At 37.6% G+C, this 21251-nt stretch overlaps 1 protein-coding gene across 2 annotated transcripts; it reads left to right on the plus strand.

The window, feature by feature from the left end:
- The first annotated feature begins 3913 nt into the window (after positions 1-3913).
- Positions 3914-16359, plus strand: rpgrb (retinitis pigmentosa GTPase regulator b). Of its 2 annotated transcripts, none has more exons than XM_063466037.1 (14): positions 3914-4015; positions 5824-5949; positions 6437-6529; positions 7274-7336; positions 7417-7575; positions 8394-8543; positions 9000-9158; positions 9333-9488; positions 9601-9725; positions 10360-10551; positions 10666-10852; positions 11357-11451; positions 11546-11605; positions 11721-16359. In XM_063466037.1, exons 1-14 carry the CDS (start codon positions 3985-3987, stop codon positions 13752-13754), a joined length of 3630 nt encoding a protein of 1209 aa, XP_063322107.1. In that variant the 5' UTR covers positions 3914-3984; the 3' UTR covers positions 13755-16359. The 2 variants fall into 2 exon arrangements, with proteins under 2 accessions (XP_063322107.1, XP_063322108.1); XM_063466038.1 differs by having other exon boundaries at positions 9604-9725.
- The last annotated feature ends 4892 nt before the right edge of the window (positions 16360-21251 follow it).

Below are 21251 nucleotides of genomic sequence, written 5' to 3' on the forward strand. Positions count from 1 at the left end.
ACTTGTTGGTCTATAATACGTGAAACATATGTCAAATGTATCCCTCATTAATGATATCAAGTCACCTTGAGCCACCAGCAACATTCCTTTAACAAGGTAGAAGCTGCAATCAGTTTTTGGCAGTGACTTTTATATATCCTTTATTTATCCAGTTCACAAACAATCTTGTTGACATTAGAAATTTATTTTTTAAGAGTAATCTGGCCAAGAGGACAGCAGACAGCGCAACAAATATATCAATTGTACCTACATTATAACCAGAGTTATAAAGATGCTTGCACAACAGGTAATTATTGTATATATAAAACCCCTTTGTAAACCATGTTCACCAAAGTCCATTTACCAACATACATAAAGATATTACACACGGAAACACTGGAAATCAGTTTTGGCAGGCGAACACTTTTTTGATAATTTAATTCAATTATCCGTGTAATTAGCTAAGTAATTCCTAAATGCGTGTAGATTAAAGGAAATTATTTTACCTGGATATGATTGTCTCTGATGAGCCTAAGGTACAAAACATGCGCGTGACGACGATAAGGTTTATCTAGCTACTCGAGAATTAAAATTGTCCAAACAACGGAGCGACATTTCTGGGTCCATTTTAAAGTTTTCGCGCTGTGGTGCTAGCGACCGGGAAAACACGCAAGTAAGGGCAGAGTTGAAGGCTAGGAGGCTGTCCACAGCCCGTCTGTTATGTTAGATACTCATTGTTTGTTCAATAAAGTTTCTATGGAGAAAAAAAGGGGGCTGTCCACAGCGGCTCACTTCCTGACTACCCGTCCGTCTAGGGACACTACCTTGTGACATAGGTAGTAGGGGTGCAACAATACTCGTATCGATATTGAACCGTTCGATACAGTGCTTTCGGTTCGGTACGCATATGTATCGAACAATATAAAATTTTTTATTTATTTTATCAACTTTTCTACTGACGATGCTGTCTGTGTTGAGCGATCAGTGAATCTGCGTTCGACTACTCCACCTAGGCTGCACTGTCGAGTGCAGATCCACTGAGCACAGCGCAAGGTAGCAAGACAGAAGCTAAGCTCGTTGCAACATGGCAACTGCCTCAACACTACCCGAAATTGAACCTCCCCCACCCTCATTCAGATCTGGCGTTTGGAACTATCTTGGTTTTCATGTGAAGCATGACCCTGATGGTAAGCGCGTCATGGACAAAAGTAAAACAGTATGTCGGATGTGCCATGCAATGCTCAATTGGTGGGAACTAGTGCGTTAGCACAGTTAGCTCGTTAACGTGTTGACGCCGTCCAGCCCCACGCACGGGGCGATCCGCGGTAACTCGTTAACGGAGATTTGCCGCTTTATGGCGTTAATGTCATTTTAACGAGATTAACGCTGACAGCACTAGTGAGAACACAACGAATATGACTGCACATTTACGCCGACATCCTAGTGCAAAGACAAGTGGAAGCAGACAAAAACAACAAGCACGCATGCTACAAACTTTACCCGCATCATTTAGACAGCTGTTAGCACATGATTCTCCTTATGGGGACCTGATATGTTTAATATGCTGCTGAGAATATACCCCAGAAAAAGCATATAGTATAGCTTTTATTTAGGAAAGAGCCATTTCTCTGTAATATACTCTCTTTTTCCAAAGATGAGTGATTTCTCGATCAGATAGATTTATTTTTTTATTACTTTGTTGTTTCAGCAACATTAAATTTAACAACTGTACTTTTGGGTTAAAATATATATTTATAATTTTAATAAATGACAAATTAAAAAGGCATGAACATTTTTTTGTATCGAAAAAATATCGAACCGTGACACCAAAGTATCGAACCGAACCGTGAATTTTGTGTATCGTTGCACCCCTAATAGGTAGGTAGTGTCCTTATGAGCATCCTTCCCCTGAATTCGGACACAGCATCTATGGTTGCTTGTAAGCCAAGATGACTCGAGCCTGGCACTGATAAGGCCAAAGTTCATGGCTTCAGTCCCCAACCTGGCCATTCAAGCCTCGTTTGAGAACTCGTAGAGTCTCTGTTGAAGGACATGAAGTTGACAACAACATAGCAATTTTAGATGACATAAAGGATCCTAGGTTGGCCGTCCGTGAACAAACTGGGCAAGCGTCCATACCATACCATACCATACTATACAACAGCGGTCCCCAACCCCCGGGCCACGGACCGGTACCGGTCCGTGAGTCGTTTGGTACCAGGTTACAAAAGTTGAGACTTGGGTGTGAAATTTATGGTTTTCAGTGTTGTTATTGTTTTTTTTTGTTTGTTTTTTTTTATCATTGTTATCATTAACTCGGTTTCCCTGGGTCTTTTCCTGTGTGTTATGAGTAAATCTTCTTTTGTTTGGTACTGGTACTGGTTTTACTTTGTTGTATTTATTCGTGACACCTTGAAGGCCGGTCCGTGAAAATATTGGCGGACATAAACCGGTCCGTGGCGCAAAAAAGGTTGGCCATACAATACCAGCTTTATTTATAAAGCACTTTAACATAAACCCAGGGTTCACAAAGTGCTGTACATATACAAATAGCATAAGCAAAGTAAAAATAAGATAAAATAAAATAAATAACTAAATAAACAAGATAAAATAAAATAAAACATGTTAAAACAAATTGAGTCAACCCCCTTCAACAGCGCCAAAGGCTTCAGCAAATAAATATGTTTTAAGAAGAGTTTTAAACCCAGAAAGAGAAGAGGCCTACCTAACGTGCAAGTGCAGATCATTCCACAAATTTGGAGCAGCTACAGCAAAAACACAATCACCTCTAAATTTATACTTAGTTTTCGGTACCTTAAGGAGCTGCTGATTGGCGGACCTAAGGGAACGGGCAGGTGTATATGGTTGTAGTAGCTCCGAGAGGGGGGGTGGCAGGCCATTAAGAGATTTAAAAACAAAGAAAAGAATTTTAAAAACGATCCTAAAATGTACAGGTAGCCAGTGGAGTGAAATTAAAATGGGGGTAATGTGCTCAGACTTTTTTGTTCCAGTTAAAAGACGTGCTGCAGCAATTACTAGCGTGTCTGCGTCAGTGAATTTTGTGGTTTGCTGTCATTTGTAGTTGCGTACATCACTCAACTGGAAGTTGGCAGAGGTTTTTTCTTGGATCCCACCAAACAAAAACCACAGTCTAGCATCATTCAGCTGATAAGTAAGGTATATGTATCAACTAACAAAGTCAAACTTTAGTCGACTAAAATATGAAAATATTTGAAAGTACTGTCTTTTCAAATCAAAATTAAAATGCTCCAAGGATAATGGCATGGCTGTATTTTGAACAAACCTCAACACACACCTTCATCAGTTAGTGAAACAAAGGACATGGGCTAGTTTCACTAAAGCACTTTCTATGGTTGCTTCAGAGGTAAGAGCTCAGTGTCTTATTGTATATTATGACGATTCCTGGTTTTGTTTGCGAAGTATAAAAAAAAATAAAATCAAGAAATAAGCCAAAAACCAAGTTAATGATTTATTATCTTATCAACTTTTTCTCTCATACAATATGTTTTTCTTCAAAAAGGTACATTAATTGTTAATATGTATTTTACATTGATTTTTTAACTAATCTACAATGTTTTTCAGCTGATTTGTATTCATTAAAGAATATATAGTCAATAAATTCAGAATCACATGTGCTTCAGAGTTGAAGTCGTGCTCGAAATCTCTTCTCCTCTCTTTCCCTTGATGAAAATAAAGTTCAAAATTTACAACCTTTAAATCGTTTTTTTTTTTTTTTGTTGTTCGTTTGTTTGTTTGTTTGTTTTTTACTACTTGCTACTTGCTTTACTACTTGCTCATGTAAGTTTGAGACCCCTGCTATAAATAATGAGACACATGAAATGGCTCTGTTTCTTTAAGAGTCACGTGTTTTCCTTCGTAGCCTAGGAGAAGTTTTGTTTACTTCCGGGTTGTTCGAGTCGAAAACAACAGAGGGGTCCAACACGCCCACAGGCGCGGAGCAAAGCGGATTAAAGTACCGCAGAGATGGCAGGCGAGGCTGAAGATGACATTCCGGGTAAATATCAGTCATTGTCGCCTCTTCTGACTCTCAGAGAACCGTTTGTGTTGTAAAGTATTCTTTAGCTGTAATGTTCACCTTCGGCTAGCTTCAGGCTAACGGAAAGTTAACCTCATGATATTGCATTTCTCCTCCCGTTATTCTGTTTTATTCTACACGAGTGCTTTAGCTATTAAGGTCAAGTCGTTTTTATGGATTTATTCCTCATTATTCCTCACTTTGAATCACTTTGAAAGTGATTAATTATTAAGTATCTTTTCCCCCCTGTCCTGATATTTTCATAATTTATTGTCGATGCTAATGTTCAACTCTACCACATGTCAAAGGTGTTTTTTGTAGTCGATTGCATTTACTCTCAAATAGTAAAAGGAGAGGTAAAAATAAAAACGGTCTTACTAGATTGTTTTAATTTCATGAAAGTGCTTCTTATGCATATCCGTGTCTATAATAACACTAAAGCAATAAAGCAATAGCAAACGATGCATAATTTTTGATATTTTAATACAAAATATATTTTGTTTTCTCCCCCCTTTTTATATTATTGTATTTCTTTTACTCTTTTTTCTTTGATGAAGGAATAAAGTAAGTAAGTAATAAATGACCCCATCCAAAGAACATTTTTACAAAATCTGTAACCCTTTAAAAATGTTTGTCTTTTTTTTTTCAGTAACAAATAATGCCAAGTATTCAGATCTGCAGCACTCAAATTTGAACGTTTTCCTCCTCTTTTTTATGCACACTAGATCTTTTCCAAGTGGAAAAATATGTTATTCCTGAATGCATATTTTGGCGTATATAGACTTCTTGTTTGAGAAGACAAGACATTTGAAGACTTCACATTGGGTTAACTTGACTCTTTGGCTAATTTTTAATTAATTAATGTGAAAAAAATGATGCTAGTTAAATGGTAAAAACTACTAAATGAACATTTTGAGTTAGTTTAGTGCCTTAGTTTTGGTTTATTTGTTGGGATTATGCAAAACTTTAAAATATCCAACATGATGCAAGCAATACGTATGCACATAGCCATAAACCACGTAAACAAAAATATATACTGTAAGTTATTATGAGAAGAGAACTGAAATGAGAAGATTGCCTCAAAATGTTAGCTTAATAACTTGAAATTTCAAGTCAGGTATGAAAAACAAAATTTTGAGTCATTAATTAAAAATTTTCAAATACTAACCTTAAAATTTGAATTATGCATAGCAAAAGCAGTTTCTGTTTTTCAGTGGAGGACACAAGCCTCTATAGACTGTACACACGTGGACATGTGTGGACATGTTCAGGATCTGAAAATTGAAGTCAAGACGTAGAGTGCACCAAACCTCCTTTCTTTTTAATGCCCATCTAGGCGGTAACGCCTGTAGTTATAAATCAAAGCTTCCTTATAAAGGAGTCTATGAGAAAATGAACCTGCTCCTCCCTTGATTTGTTACCTCAGTAAACACTTTTCTGATGAATTCTCTGAGCTCCAATGCTTACTTAATTTGGTAAATTACGGTCATTATTAGAATCAGAAAGGAGGATGAAGCAAGTTAGGACCTTAATTTTGACTGACAAGTTGAAATCATATGAGCACGCTGTGTCCTTTGGTGTCACAGTCAGATCGTTCCACAGCAAATCACGTCTGGATTGAAAAAAAAAAATTACTCAGCTTGAGGTTTCACTAACACTAGACTGACATCAAGGTGGCTCCATCCATCCATCTTTTATATAAAGGGCTGAAACATCACATTTGGTGTGGTTAAACTTGAAAATTAATCCAAGTCGGTGATTGGTTTTTTTTTGGTCTCTTCTTACAGAATCGGGGGCAGTTTTCACTTTTGGAAAGAGCAAGTTCGCTGACAACATTCCAAGTAAATTTTGGCTTAAAAATGACATCCCACTCAGAATAGCGTGCGGCGATGAGCACACCGCCTTAATAACAGGTGAGAGCCCCTCCTATGTTCCAGGTAATACTCATTTACATGTTTCTACACTGCTGACAAACGTGAAAGCTGGAAATACTGTTTTGATTTAGTTTCACTTGCGCTGTCCTCTTAAAATATGTCTGCTCTAACATATCAGAACTGATATGTTTTCTCGGTTTTGTTTAGATGTACAAAAATTAGATTTATTAAAAAAAAAAAGATAAATACATTAACCCCCATTTTAAGTACATTTCTTCAATTTAAATTTTAGTTTAATTTCATGGTTATCTTTTGGAGGGGATTTTTACAATTACGTACAATTACTTAATTTGAGGAAAAGCTTTCTTTATTATCCAAATTAGATTTTCAGCTTTTTTCTCTTATCTTTCTTTATTATTTTGTTTTGTGACTGTAACTGAATCCAGCCCCGTGTCACTTTAAAATGAATCCTCCTGCTGAAACATCACAGAGCCCCTTTCAGGAGATTTTCTCTGTGTCTTCACAGAAAATGGGAAGCTCTTCATGTTTGGTAGCAACAACTGGGGCCAGCTCGGCCTTGGCTCCAAAGTGACTGTCAACAAACCCACCTGTGTCAAAGGTTGGTCTTTATGGCACCTCCTCACTGTTTCAGTTCTAAAAAAAAAGTTATGGAGGATGAGTAGTGCCACTGAAAGCTGCTTTCAGCCAGTTTAAACAGGCAGTGAGGAGGGAGTCCCTGAAGAGGAGGAGACAAAGCCTTCAAATAAAACGTGACTTTGTTGTAGATATAATCTCAGTCTAAAGGGCTCATAATCTGCTTAAATCTGGAGGGACATTAGCTGAGAAACAGTAAGTGCCACTCCTCAGATACAGAGAAAAGGATGTGTCCTGTATGAGGTTTGTTTAAGTATGAATTTAATCTGAAAATGACTTTAAAAAGAAAGGATCATTCTTACTGGGAATAGTTGTACAATACAGAAAATGTAAATGTAATAAATAATCCCAGAAATAAAACTCAAGTCTGATTAATTCTATTTTCTGGTGATTTCAGTTTTTTGGTCATTAGTAGATGGAGGGAGCTGGGCCTCAAAATTTATGCAATGTCTATGTTGGAAAAGTTCTATATAATATTAAAAATGACCACAAGTTTTTAACTAATTTTATAACAGTTTGGAATTATTGTATTTTGCATTGAATTGTACTGAGAACATTTAGTTTAAAATACAGATTTCTCTTGTGTCTTGCAAGTGTTTGGTTTGTTTTGCTTCATGAATCTTTTCTAAAGTTATCAAAAGATGATGAGGTAAGCTGCGCTCTGCAGGTTACTGTTCCCATAGTTTTAAATTTCTTTGTGATGTTTCAGCCCTGAAGTCTGAGAAAGTTCAACTGGTGGCTTGCGGGAGAAACCACACGCTTATCTGCACAGGTCAGTGTTTGGTGTTCACAGCTGTTTTCTTTCAGGTGCTGATGAATATTAAACACGCTTGTGTTGATATGTGTCTGCAGCCCAGGGGAAGGTGTATGCCTCAGGTGGGAACAGCGAGGGTCAGCTGGGGCTTGGAGACTGCGATGAGAGGACGTCCTTCAAGAGACTTGATTTTTTTGATTCACAAGGACCAATCAAGATGCTTGCTGCGGGTTCGAACACCTCAGCAGCTCTCACCGGTAAGATCCACACAACACTGTAATTCAGCTATTAGCTCTGATCACAGCTAATCAGAGCTTAACTGCCAGTAAACGTTAAGGGAAGTCATATAATAAAGGCAAATTAAATGTTAGTTAACTTTCATTTTAAGGTTTTTGATCATCTTTGATGTATATTTCATAATTGTGCCTACATCTACACTAAGATATGCAGTTTTTGTATTGTTTTATTCATTGTATATGCATTTTATCTTACATTTTTTAATTGTAAATTATATTTTTGCTATTTTTTGTTAGTGTAATGAGATTAAAAACATTTAAATTTTTAATGTATATTTTTTTACCTTGGAATTTTTGTATCTTAATTATATAAATATATATTGAAGATTAAATTAAATTAAAATTAAATATATACATATATCATACATATTGTACTACTGGATGTTCAATTTTATTTTTTAGACTTTGCTCATAAATTAGATTTAAAGTAAAAAAAAATCTAAAAACATTATTGATTTTAAAATTATTTTTTTAAACATTCATGTTTTTATGTTTTTTGTATTTTGTTTACATTTGTATTTCATCTGTATATTTTGTATTTTCTGCAGCATCTAAAATAAAAAAAAAGATAATTTCATGAAATTAATTTGTAATTAAATTATAGTTATTCTGTTATCAAATAAAAATTCTTGGTTAACAAAATTGAAGTAAAAAGATTCCGTATGTTTTAGAAAATGTTGCAAGTTTAAAACTGAAGTGTAGTAGAGAGAAAAAAGTTCTGTTAACAGATAAATGTGTTCCCAAAATGAATGTAATCTCTTTATTTATTTCTTTTGCAGCGAGTGGTAAACTCTTTATGTGGGGTGATAACACAGAGGGTCAGATTGGTTTGGGTAAGGAGAGTCAGGTGTCGTCACCCCAGGAAGTCAGTGTAGGCCGACCAATCAGCTGGGTCTCCTGCGGGTACTACCACTCGGCTTTAGTGACAGGTGAGTAGAGATAGGTCCCAAATAACCATTCATCACTTTGCAGTGAGCCTGCAAATCGCACATGGGTACAGATAGCATAAGGAACATGGGTGACAGTGGCTAAAATATAAAAGAATAATTCTCACACGTGTGTATTTATACTAATGTAAAAATCAGAACAATGAAAGTTTTTTTTAATGCAAGTTAATTGAAAAAAGTATCCTATTTCCCTAGATTTTCATTCACCATATTATTTTATAATTTAAAAAATCAAAACTGCATTGCTAATTTAAATTTAGGTGTTTTGATTTGTTTTTTGCATATAGATATTATTATAGAATTTAACATATTTTAAAATCAAGTGACACTTTTTTAAAAAGTTTTTTTTAAGTCTAACCAGAATTTTGTTTCCTCTATTCGTTCTGGACCTAAAAGCCAGTGGATAGCTCTGAGTATTTCCTATTTTTGTTTACCCAGTGGATGGCGCTCTGTACACATTTGGCGAGCGGGACAGCGGGAAACTGGGTCTGGGCACCCACCAGCTTCCAGGGCACCGAGTGCCTCAGCTGGTGAAGAGCATCAAGGAGCCAGTGAGGCAGGTGGCCTGCGGGGGTGGACATACAGTGGCACTTGCAGGTAAATGTCTGATGACAGCAAATCAGACATGTTATTTATTTATTTCCTTTAAATATTCTCAGTTGGTTTCCCCCTTCCTTCAATCTTACTAAAAAGTTACAGAATGCTCTCAAACAGGGGAATAAAATACTGCAGCATGCCTCAAATGCCTCTGATTGTGCTGGTCTCTTTCAGAGGGAAGTGTGTACACGTTCGGCCTCGGTCAATTCGGACAGCTCGGCCATGGGACATTCATCTTTGAGTCCCGGGTGCCGCGTTTGGTTGAGCACTTTAAGAAGGGACGAGCCTGTCAGGTGGCCTGCGGAGAAAACCACACCGCTGTCATTACGGGTAAATCTCAGCTCAGTTCATTAATGCCGAGCTTCTCATTGACAACAGAGTTGAACAGAAGAGGTTCTTCACTGATCTGATGTCAGAAATTTTAATCTTTTTTTTTTTTTAGAAGACGGGTTGCTATACACGTTTGGAGATGGAAGACATGGAAAACTTGGTCTGGGGGAAGAAAACTTCACTAACCAGTTTAAACCAACGCTATGCCTGCGATTCCTGAAGTATAATGTTCAGGGAGTAAGTGTTTCATACAGACAGGTTTACATTTGTTCATGCAGTAGAACTTAAAATAATGTATAGGAATTATTTAATTAGGCTTGGAGATAATTCATAAGTTTAAAAACAGTGTAATTTTATTGTCGCATTTCTTATATCTTTTTAATTTTTTGTCTTCACTTTTTACATTTAAAAAAAAATTACGTTCGTTTTTCAATTTTTATTCATCATTGCATATATAACTTAAAATATATAAAATTTTAAATGAGTTTTACCTTTTAAAAGCATTTATTTTTTTGTAAAGCACTTTGAGTGCTCAGAGTAGAAAGTGCTATATAATAACCATTCCATTTGTAATTTTTTACCTTTTATAGTCTTTAAATACATAATTTAAAAAATTATGTATATTTGTGTCAATTTTGTGTCAATTTTTAAAATGTGTTATTTTTTTAATTACAAAAATCCTAAATACATACATATATAAAAATATAAAATTTAAAATTCATTTTATATTTTAAAAACATTTATTTATTTATAATCATATATATTTTCTATTTTTGTGCATTTCTGGGTGACTTTCATGCATGCACATGTATTTTATTTTTCACTGTTACTGACAACACAAATACTTTAATTTGGTTCCTGACGTGTCCAGGCGATGTGCGGCGGATGTCACATGGCGGTGCTGGCTCGGCCGAGGGTCCGGGGGGCCGGTGAGGTCACGCTGGAGGACGACGATGTGACGGAAGATTTCCTGGAGAAACCATACGTGGAACTGCTGGGTAACACAGTTGACTCATCTACGCTGCAGAGGAGCCTCTCAGCCCGGGTTCGCAGGAGGGAGAGGGTGGGTATGAGGACAATGAACGTGACATTTTTTATAGTTTATCTGCAGATAACAGTTCATTCCTAAAGAAGTTCATGGGTTAATATCGCTCATTGGCTAAACCCTCTGATTCAGGAGCGATCTCCAGACCAGTTTGGCACCATGTTCCGCACGCTGCCTGCCATGACACCGGGTAACCTCCTCCCGCCACTGACAGTCTCCAGCCAGACCATACCACCACGGCTGGCCCCGCCTGAGGTGATCCACGGAAAGGTGCTCAATGGCACTTACCAACACAGGAACGAGGGGTCGATCCACCAGGGTACCTACTTCACCTGCACCGCCATTGCCTCATCCTCTTTCTGTTACATCAAAGTTTTGGACAATATTATTTGCATTTTTGTTAGAATTTGGGGAGGTTGTTGTCTTTTTTTTTGTCTCCTTGAGTCACATCTCTGATAAATCATATCCCTTTGGCTTCCTCAAGATCCCTTATCATTTTTATGAAAACAGACACCTGTACGGTATATGTTTCTAAGACCTAGAAGCACTAAGATGAAGTTGGGAAAAATGAGAATGTGAGCTCTGTATTTTTGACATTTGACAATTGGTGTTCATGTCGTTCATGCCCTTTCCCTGAAAGTTAAATGAGTTTCTCTTGATCTCAGGGTTTTCTGCAGATTTAAAATCTGTAAATAAAGAGGTCAGATTCTCAAAATCTTGATTTTCTTAAAAATCTTACGTATTTGTTCATCTTTGTCACTATGTGATATTACCTGTATCTGGAAAGCTGCTGCTGTTGATGATAATGCTGTCCTGTTTTCAGAGCTGGCAGGTGGGGAGACAGACAGTGTTGTGGAAAGTCTGACAGACACTGACAGCGTGAGAGGTCTTGGAGAAACCAGAGACTTCCTCAACATGGTAAGAGATCAATGAGATCATCTTAAATGTTGCTCAGAAAAAAAGACAAATATAACATTTTGCTGCTGATTTGATCTCTGCTCCTTCCTGACAGACTCATGTGATGAAGATAGACTCCAGTGATAAAACCCTCACGCTGTCTCCAGTTCAAAAGGTAACTCAAACTCTTGCTTTGTGTGCTATGTCCTTTGATGTTTCTGCATGTCTCTTCCTCTCTAATGCATGCCTCTTTTTTCCATCCTTTTCTTGCTTTCTTGCACCGAGGATAGAGGAAGGGTAAGAATGGTAAGGCTATAAAAGAACAGAGTCAAAGAAAGCAGAGAAAGCTCTCAAAGCAGAGCAATTTCTCTTCCACTTCGCTGTCTTGTAAGAGTGAGGCTGCCTCTCCCCTCCGGGCGTTACCCACTGAGCTCCTGAGGAGTCGTAGCACTCGTACTCAGGGCCCGCAGAGCCCCCAGAGACATCAGAAAAGCAACCAGAACAAGGTGAATCTGATCTTGGCTGTAGAGGAGTTGCAGGAGAGGCCCAGTAAAAACAAGCCTACAAGCATCAGGGACATAAATAAGGCAGCATCCAAAGAGCAACAAATGCAAGTTCACAGTAAAAGCCAGGTGATAGGGGTTCACAGGAAGCTGGCAGCAGACTCAAAACAAAGTCCAGAAACTATGAAGAAAAGATTAGATTTCAACTCTAAATCTGCTAAAGTTGAGAAAGTGGAGTCTAAGCCTGTGAGGGTTAAAGGCAAACCCACAGGAATCAGTTCGCCAGTTAAACTCAGTCATACAGACTCAGCAAGCTTTCACCTGAGGGACACTTTGGATGAAGAGAGCATAGTGGGCTCTCAGCAGGTTTCTGAGTTGAAAAAAAACCCCAAATCTAAAGAGAAGAAAACAGATTTGTCTAAGAAAAACAAGAATGAAAAAAACATGAAAGAAGCTCAAATCAAAAAAGGGTCAGAGGTTCAGGAAAAGTCAACAGATCTCAGCCTGCTTGTTGGAGCTGCTTCGCTCGCCGCAGGAGCAGCTTTGATCCAAGCTGGAAGACGATTAAGCTCCACATCCCTTTCTGAGAACAGTTGTGCTGTACTTAAAGAGAGTGTGACTAAATCACTGAGTGAGGAATCTGAATCTTACGCTGCCAATTTTAGCCACAGATCTGCTGTCAGCATCAACATCATACCCGCACCTGAAAGTCCTGAAATGAGGACAATCTCAGATCAAAGTGAACAGCAGATGGACTCTGCCGCAATCAAAGAGGAAGACGAGGATAATGACGAAGAGGGTGAAGAGGAAGAAGGGCAGACAGATGCAAAAGTAAGCGAGGAAGAGGAGGATGTTAGTCACATTATTAAGAAAGTGGCAGAGAACACTGAGGATGAAAAAGAGAGTGACACTCTTCACTCTGCAGAGAAGTCAAACAGCGATGTAGATGAGGAGGAGGATGAGAGCAATGTTGTGGTAGAAGATGAAGAAGAGGAGGAGGAAAAGAGTGGAGTAACAGAAAGTGAAAGCAAAGCAGAGACTGAAGAGAAAGACAGAAACGGAGGTGATGTAGAAGAAGAGGAGGCGGAGGAAGAGGAAAGTGAGGAAGGGTCAAGTCGCGAAACAGAGAGCAAACGTGGAGATACTGAAAGTGACTTGGAAGAAGGGGACGAGGAAGAAGAAGGGAGTCTGGAGAGTGAGGGTGAAGAAGAGGAGGTTGAAAGTGAGTCTGTGAGGTCTTCAGAGAGAGAAGAAAGTGAGGAAGAGAGGGAGACCGAAGAAGGAGCAGATGAAAAAGAGGAGGAAGAAAAGAGTAGTGCTGAAGAAGTAGAAGAGAGTAGTGAAGAGGAAAACAGTGAAATTGAGGAAGAAGAGGAGGAGGAAGAGACAGAGGATGAGGAGGAGGAAGAAGAAAAAGAAGAGGATGAACAAAGTGAGGAAAAGGAGGAAGAGACAGAGGATGAAGAGGAGGCAGAAGAAAAAGAAGAGGAACAAAGTGAGGAAAAGGAGGAAGAGACAGAGGATGAGGAGGAGGAAGAAGAAGAAGGAGAAGAGGAGGAAGAAAGTGAGGAAAAGGAGGCTGAAGCGGAAGATGAGGGGGACCAGAGTGAGGAAGAAGAAGAAGAGGAAGATGAAGAAGAAGAAGAAGAAGAAGAAGAAGAGGAGAAGGTTGTCAAAAAGAAAAGGTCTGCTGAAGTGAAAAGACAAAGTGCTAAATCAGCAACTAGAAGCAAACTAAGGTTAGGGGTCAAAGGTCAGGCGGCAGGTGAGTCAGAGGAGTTCTGGGATGATGTTTTACCTCAATACCTCAATCTGAAATAATAAGAGCCCTTATATCAATCAGCGTGTCTAATGATTTATTGAATAACAGGAAATGGACACGATCAAAGTCTGAAAAGTTAAAAAAAAAAAAAATTATTGTTATAAAAAAGGCCATACTAGAAAAGCTTGATACAGGTAACATTACTTTTTCTGTATAAATAGTTAAAACTACATTGTGTTCAGTTTTGTAGGAGATTACTCAGTTAATTAATTAACATAACCAAAACAATGTCAGGAGAATAAATTGCATATTTTTATATAAAGTTTTGTCATCTGCAAAGAAAATCACTAAAATACATTTATGTAAAGTGGATTAGCCAGACAGTTAAGCCAGGTAATATTCTTAAAATATCCAGTAATAGATATTTGTAGATGTATGAAACATTAGACATTTAAAGTCAATATCACATAGTTTACATTAGTGAATTAGCATGTAATATTGACCCTTTCGAAATGCACGACATGCAGTGTGGATGTGACTGAACAATAGAAGGCAGGTAGCTAAAAAGATCAAGTATCCATGCTAATGCTGGTGAAATAAGGATGGCATTCAATGTCTTGGTTAAAATTGCCTTGCAGGCAGTACTTAAATGCAAAAGCACAACAGATGTGGATTTCACATAATTATTTTTGTTTTCCAGTATTAAATTTTTTATTGACCTTATTTTTTCCTAGTAAGATATTATTCTTTTCTTTTTACACCTGGAGACTATCTGAGCTTTCATGTTCTACACAAATTTCCATGTGTTTATCATCTATCTTTTGTGTTTGCCAAAACTACTTAAGTAGAATTTTCAGGTATCTGTACTTGACTCAAGTAGTTTTTTTTTTTTTCAGACAACTTTTTATCTTTACTCCCTACATTTTTAAACAAATATCTGTACTTTCTACTCCTTACATTTTCAGAACGTCACTGTGCACCTTCAAACATCAAACCGATTTGAGGCTAAACAGTAACACATGAGAGGAAATCCAATTCGTAATCACCAGAGCATGCGCCATAGTGAGGGGTTTAAGTTCGGGCCTGTGGTTTATTTGGAGCAACACCAGAACGAGTGCAGGTGTCCATGAGTTGTGGTTGCATTATTTCTGTATCTAGGTAGTGCTATAAAGGAGGGGTAATTTCAAATGCAGCATTTCTACCAACAAACGTCAGCAAACACAAACTGTTTGTGTCTACAGTTTGTCACAGTGTGTTGTTAGCCAAAGGTCCAGACACTGTATTTCACAGGGAGAGAAAAGAAAGAGCTAACTTCACTAAACGATGGAAATAGATAAGGAAGACAGGAGGTTATATTTATAAGTACGGACTGCTCAGTGGTATTTGATAATTTTTTTTTCATATTGTGAAGGATGCTGCAAAGCAAACTAAGGTAGATTATCTGTGTTAGTTAAAGGTTGCATTAAAATAATCTAGTGCAGGATAAGCTGGTTAGCTTTCAGTAAGGTGATGTTATGAATTTGAAGTTAAGTTGATGAAGTTTAGATTCATTCACTGAATTCCACCTCTATATTGTTTAGTATAGAGATAGCATAAACAGTGCTGACAGCAGAGAACAGCAGGGCAACTCATAAAATACCTTCTTACATTTGTTGAATTCAGTTGTGCAACTCCACAGAGAGCAGTAAACCTCAGAGCAGTAGCCCAGATCAGCTGATCACAGCCTGTACACTCAGAAAATATACTGGAGCCCACAATAGAAATTGTGATTCTTTTCCCCACACTGAGCCAATACAACCTATTTTAGGGTTTCACTACCTACTGAATCCCACTTTAACCCCTGAGTGTACTCATTTTCTGTTTAGAGGCAAAGTCATTTTCTACAATGGAAGCAAAAGAAAATAGAGCTATTTTTGTTTCCTTCTTTTTCTCTGCTCATTTTCTCATTTTCAATTAAGATTTAAACTAAAGTTTGCATTCTCATTTATTAATATTTTATTATTACATTAATACAGCACAAGCTTCAGTTAGCTTTGCACAAAAATCGCTAGTAGAAACGCCCTTCAAAGAGGTACTTTATACTTTCTTACTTTGAATACATTTCATAGCCAGTACTTTTTCACTTTTACGTGAGTAAAGAAGTTAAATCAGTACTTAAGTACAGAATGCTTGTCCTTTTTCCACCTCTGGAATACACAAGCTTCTTTGTGTTTATCTGAATTTTATGTTTTCATTCTGAAACAGCTGGAACATTTGCATGTACTGTGCCTTTCCCTCTTACATGTTAACCACACCATCTTTTTGATTTCATATATTATGAATGTGTTTCTTTATAGCTTTCTGAACCCTTTCTCTCATAACGTTGTGTTGTTTTGGGCTGCTCTTGTATTTCCATCCAGCCTTTTGCTTTTGGTTTACAGCAATGCTTACTCATGTTTGTCTTAAGTATTGATTTAAATGCTTTTTGGTTTACTTATATTTCCTTGGAAGCCTTTTCTTTTTGCTTCTGCTTCTGCTCAGTTATACATGGCTCTTGCAACCAGAATTCTCTGAATTTCCAGTAATATGACTAATAGAGTACCCAAATATTCTTCAAACCTTCAGCCTTAATCTTTGTCTTGCTCACATTTAAATATTTTATCTGGAATTATTTATGTTGCTATTTCTATTAATTTGTATTTGTAATAAATATTTGTGTTGCATTACATTGTGGGTGTTTTTTTGTTTTTTTTTTGTATTAGGACATTTGTTAAAGTAGTTCTTAATGATACTTAATAGTCACAATTATTTGTGTAGATTCACTACTAAACAAGATTGTATTAGTTATTTAGACCAGGCTGACATCTGCTTCTGCTTCCATTTCATACTTAATTGCATGCCAAAATCTTTCATTTTTGTAAATGTAAGTTTCTTCTGAGAAATTTTAAAAAAAGTCTCAAAAAAACAATCTCAGTGGAAAAAAGGCAAAATTCAGTGAATGTTAACCATTAGACTGTTGTATTTGTTGTATCTAGTATGTCTTGCCCTGTTATATAATGCCTGGAAAAGACTACGGCGAATCATGTGGCTTTTTTCTTTCTCTTTCTCTTGTTTTTAAGGCACTACACAACTCTCCAGCTGACACAGCTGATAAATAGGATGGTATCGTGAACCTTAATTGATACTACGATATACTATTAAGTATATCGTGTTTGAGTGTTATTTAAAAGAGTTTTCCCTTGATTTTTTTTTTAAATTTATTTTTTTTTTTGAAGGACGTCTTTCTACTGAAACACATTTTATAAGATTTTTGGTGGAAATAGTAGGGGTTCTAAACAGGTTCTTTGTGACACACCATGTTCATTACATGCAAGTTAGGTTAAGGACAATCACGTATGCAGATAATACCTGATTAGCAGGGTCAGTGGGAGTTTTATAGTATATTCTTTGAAAGATAATAAATAAATAAAATTAGTTTAGAATAAAGTCACTCAAGTACTTTGAATACACATCGAATATTTAATTTATTTTATTTAATCTCTCACTATTCTTTTTTCAAATTTTGGGGGGATTCAAGCAGTATATCATTAAATAGACAAAAATTGAAAAACAACTGTCATGACTATGCAGGGCACAAAAGCCCACCTATTAAGAGGTAGATTTTTTTTTTCTTTGGGAGGTAGCCGAGACCAAAAGCTGTGCTAATGAAGAGGAAACATTTGACTTTATGATGCAAATATTTAACTGAATTATAAGAAAATCTGCCTTTTTCAGCCTCAACTGTCAAAAATATCACAGTGGACACTGACAAACTCACTTTGTCAGTAAGGTGCCAGACTGGTGCTTTGTGTCTAGCATATTTCAAGAAGATGATGATCTGAGGAAAATCTGTTCCTCTGTTTCAGTGTCTGTTTGGTGTGTTCAGGATAAGATAAGGTTTGACTTGTTTTCGTCTAGTGATGATGCTGTTGTAGTGTAGTGTAATACGTCTAATTCTAGCATCACTATAGTCTTTCCTTGTCATTTCTTGCTTGTCAGTTAATTCAGCTGGCAGAGCTTATATTTTATTCTGTATAGTAAAAACATTAGCATCAAACTAGAAAGTGCATATTTTTCATGTCCTTTATTTGTTCTTTATTTTAAAGAACAAAGGTAAAGGACAAGAACAGAAAAAAATGCTTTCCATTCATTGCAAATTGAAAGCAGTTTTTTTTTTCTTCAACTTAAATAAACTCATGCCTTTGTCTTGTTTTTATTGGAATCTGCTAATATTAACCAAGCAAGGCCTCAGTCACACAGACCTAGAGACTGGTCAGATACCCACTTGTAGCCACAGGTCCTGAACAAAGGTGAACTCCACGACTAGGTGGTGAGTGGTATCTAGAGGTTGCTGGCAGTGTTGGATCAAAAACCTTGTGATTGCTTTTGTCACTTGTGAGTTATGGTGATCACCAGTAATTTCCAGGGAAGATGCCAAGTTGTGTGCAAACACTTGCAAACCAGTCCCAAAGCAATAGTAAAACTGTAAAAAGAAGTATTACATAAACCAGATAGCGAGACCGTTGCCATGGTAAAGCACAACTTTTTTCCTTTGAAGGTGAATGGTCTGCATTTCTGGTTTGTGTCACACACTTGACAGTTTCACTACCACTCATCAAATAGTTGGTGATTGACCAATTAATGTCTTCTTTAGTGTCTTCCTTGCAATCTGCAGGTGATCTGCTAGCAGCTAAAACAATGACAAGAATGTTTTCATGGCAGCACATACTGACTTTTCCGTAGCAACCAGAAGTTGTGAGAGAATCACAGACAAATCTCTAGGCCTATGTGGCTGAGGCCTAAAACTGCTTATGACTAAATATTTTTCATGTCCTTAATGCTCCTGTTTTTGCAGGACTTGACAAAAGGGTTTGCTGAGACATGGACCAAAGGCGAGGAACAAGGTCAAGAGGAAGAAGAAGAAGGAGAGGAGGAAGATGAAAAGGTTGATGATGATGACGAGGTGGAGGAAGACGAGGAGGAGAACGACACATTGTTGTCCTCGACAGAGAAACCAGTAGAAGAGACCCAGAGTTGTGTAAATAAGTAGCACTAAGTTGAATATGGGGCATCTTTGGTTTTTGTTGGTTATTTGTGATTAAGATGGATTAACATGCGAAATGTGATCTTCCCTGAAGCCCAAAGAGGTGAAAGAAGAGCCTGTGCCTGATGGACAGCAAAGAGGTGACTGATTTTATCCTTAGTCAGCTGCATGTTTGATGAAAAATCTAAGTTAAGATGGTTAAAAAGACAAGACAGATAACAATAATGTCTGGTATCACCAGCAGCTGAAATCAGTGAGCAGCCCAATATTAAAGAAGAAAAGACACATGAATATACCACATCATCCAACGGGGAGGGAGATGGAAACTCCAAAAACCAGCCGGCCTCAAACAAAAAGGTACAATAACTGTGAACATTGGATATATTCTTTGTACTGTGCCTTCAAAACACTCTCAGAAAATAAACTTTATTTTGCCTGTATGGGCACAACACTCCTCACTATGGGATTACCTCTATGGTGCTGCTTTTTTACGTGTTTTTAACATTCATTGTTTGAATTTCAAGCAACAGTTATGTACCTTTGTGTAAAAAACACACCTTTTCAAAGCACTAAGGACTGTGTGAGAAAGCCAGAAAAAATCCACACAGGGCAGGAAAACAATGGTTCCACATAGGTTCAGGTCCAAAACCATGTTGTTGTGAGGAGACGGTCATTAAACTGGCTCCTGCCATTGAAACCTAGAAGACACTGCACAAATATCAATTTTTACTGGTTGGGAACATAAAACATATATATCTTTCTAGTCCTTGAAAAGTTTTATGGCATTACCTTAAGGTCCAATAATCAGCCTTAGAGCATACATTAGTGTAAATTGTACCTGTACCGGTGTCTCACTGTATAGTTTTAAAGATTATAGAAGAAAGTAAACACACAAGGAAAGAAAAGACAAAAAAAATCAAATGTGAAATCAGCTGAACAGATGTGCAGATGAAAATGGTATGAAAACGCCAGGTTAGAGATCTGAATCCCATTTTTAAAAACCTCAGTATGTTGACCAGTGTTAACTTTGACAGCAAATTTTGATTTAGTTTTATTTTTAGTCTTTTCACAAAAACGTAGTTTAGTTTCAATCATAATATAGACATTTAAATTCTTTTAATTTTAGTCTTTGCATAATCCTTAACCTACTTTACATGTGATAAACAGAAAGGTAATTAGAGTTAATTATCTCATCTTTGCCCTCACAGCTCTCGCTCTTTAGACGACTTTCGTCCTCCAGGCCCAAGCAGACAAATGACAGGGATCAAACCTCAGTGCAGGGCCTTGCCGGCGGGGACCAAGCTATCCAGGGAGAACCTCCATCCCTGGCTGCTGCCATCAGTGCTGTGACTCACCAAGGTCGAACTCCGCAGCAGTCTGGCTCCAGAGGACCTCGCTCTGGAGCCTGCACTGTGCTATAATTCCATGAAAAAGCTCTCAGATGGCCTCAGTAATCAGAAGAAGAGCAGAGTGTGAACAAGCTAATTAGCTGCAGATTCCCTCAGTGATGCACAGCATCATCAGCAAATACACTAAACAGAACAGACACAAACAGAGAAACTGAATCCTTCCTCCTTATAAACGGTACAAACTTATCACAAACTCATTTTGACTGAAGTCTTCTATTCTGGAAGGTATTAAACAAAAGATTGTGGCTGCTCATTAATCCTGGGCACACAGAGGGTAATACCACATCAAACATGCTTCGAAACCTCAAGGAAGCACATTGTTCAGCCAAGAAAACACACAAAAACTTTGCATTTGTTAAAGGATTACTCAACTGTCAGAGACTATAATATGGCTAGGAAAGGTTTTTATTCTTCTGTAAATTATCCTGTCACACCTGAAAACCCTGACACTGCGCTGACTCCAAACAGCAGTGGAAAGAAAAAGTAGAAATTTTGATATGATCCATGTTAGGAAAAAAACACATCTGAATGTTTGTCAAGCCTCAGTCACACAGGTCTGAAGATTGATTGTTGACCCCCTGGTAATCTCTGGTTGCTAGGGAAAAATGAGTGAGTGGTTGCTGGAGGTTCCTGCTAGCCACTTGGAGAAATCGATTGCAAAGAAGGTGCTGCACTAAAAACTTCATCCTGATGTCTTAGGTTGCTAGCATATTGCCGTGGTTGCCTGTAGTTTGCATGGAATATGCAACCTATGGGTGACTGTGGCAACCTGCTTGCAGCCAAACAATTGCAAAGAGGTTTTTGGTGCAACACTGTATACGTCTTTGTGATTGCTTTCATATCCATCAACCTTTTGACAACTGGTCAAGGAATACTCATGGTTCTCTAGTGACCAGTGGTTGCCAGGGTGTCACTAATTAGTCTAAACGTCTGTATGACTGGGATTAGACCTCCTCTAATGGAGTATGGGACCACTTGGTGGCTGCTCAAAGACTCTTAAAGTGGACCTTTTTTCAGATGTTTCTGTTCCTGGCTCTGTGTGATGTCATACAGAGTGGATACCCTTAATAGGGTCATCTGTGAGC

Source organism: Pelmatolapia mariae, linkage group LG23, assembly GCF_036321145.2.
Source record: "Pelmatolapia mariae isolate MD_Pm_ZW linkage group LG23, Pm_UMD_F_2, whole genome shotgun sequence".
Lineage (NCBI taxonomy): Eukaryota > Metazoa > Chordata > Actinopteri > Cichliformes > Cichlidae > Pelmatolapia > Pelmatolapia mariae.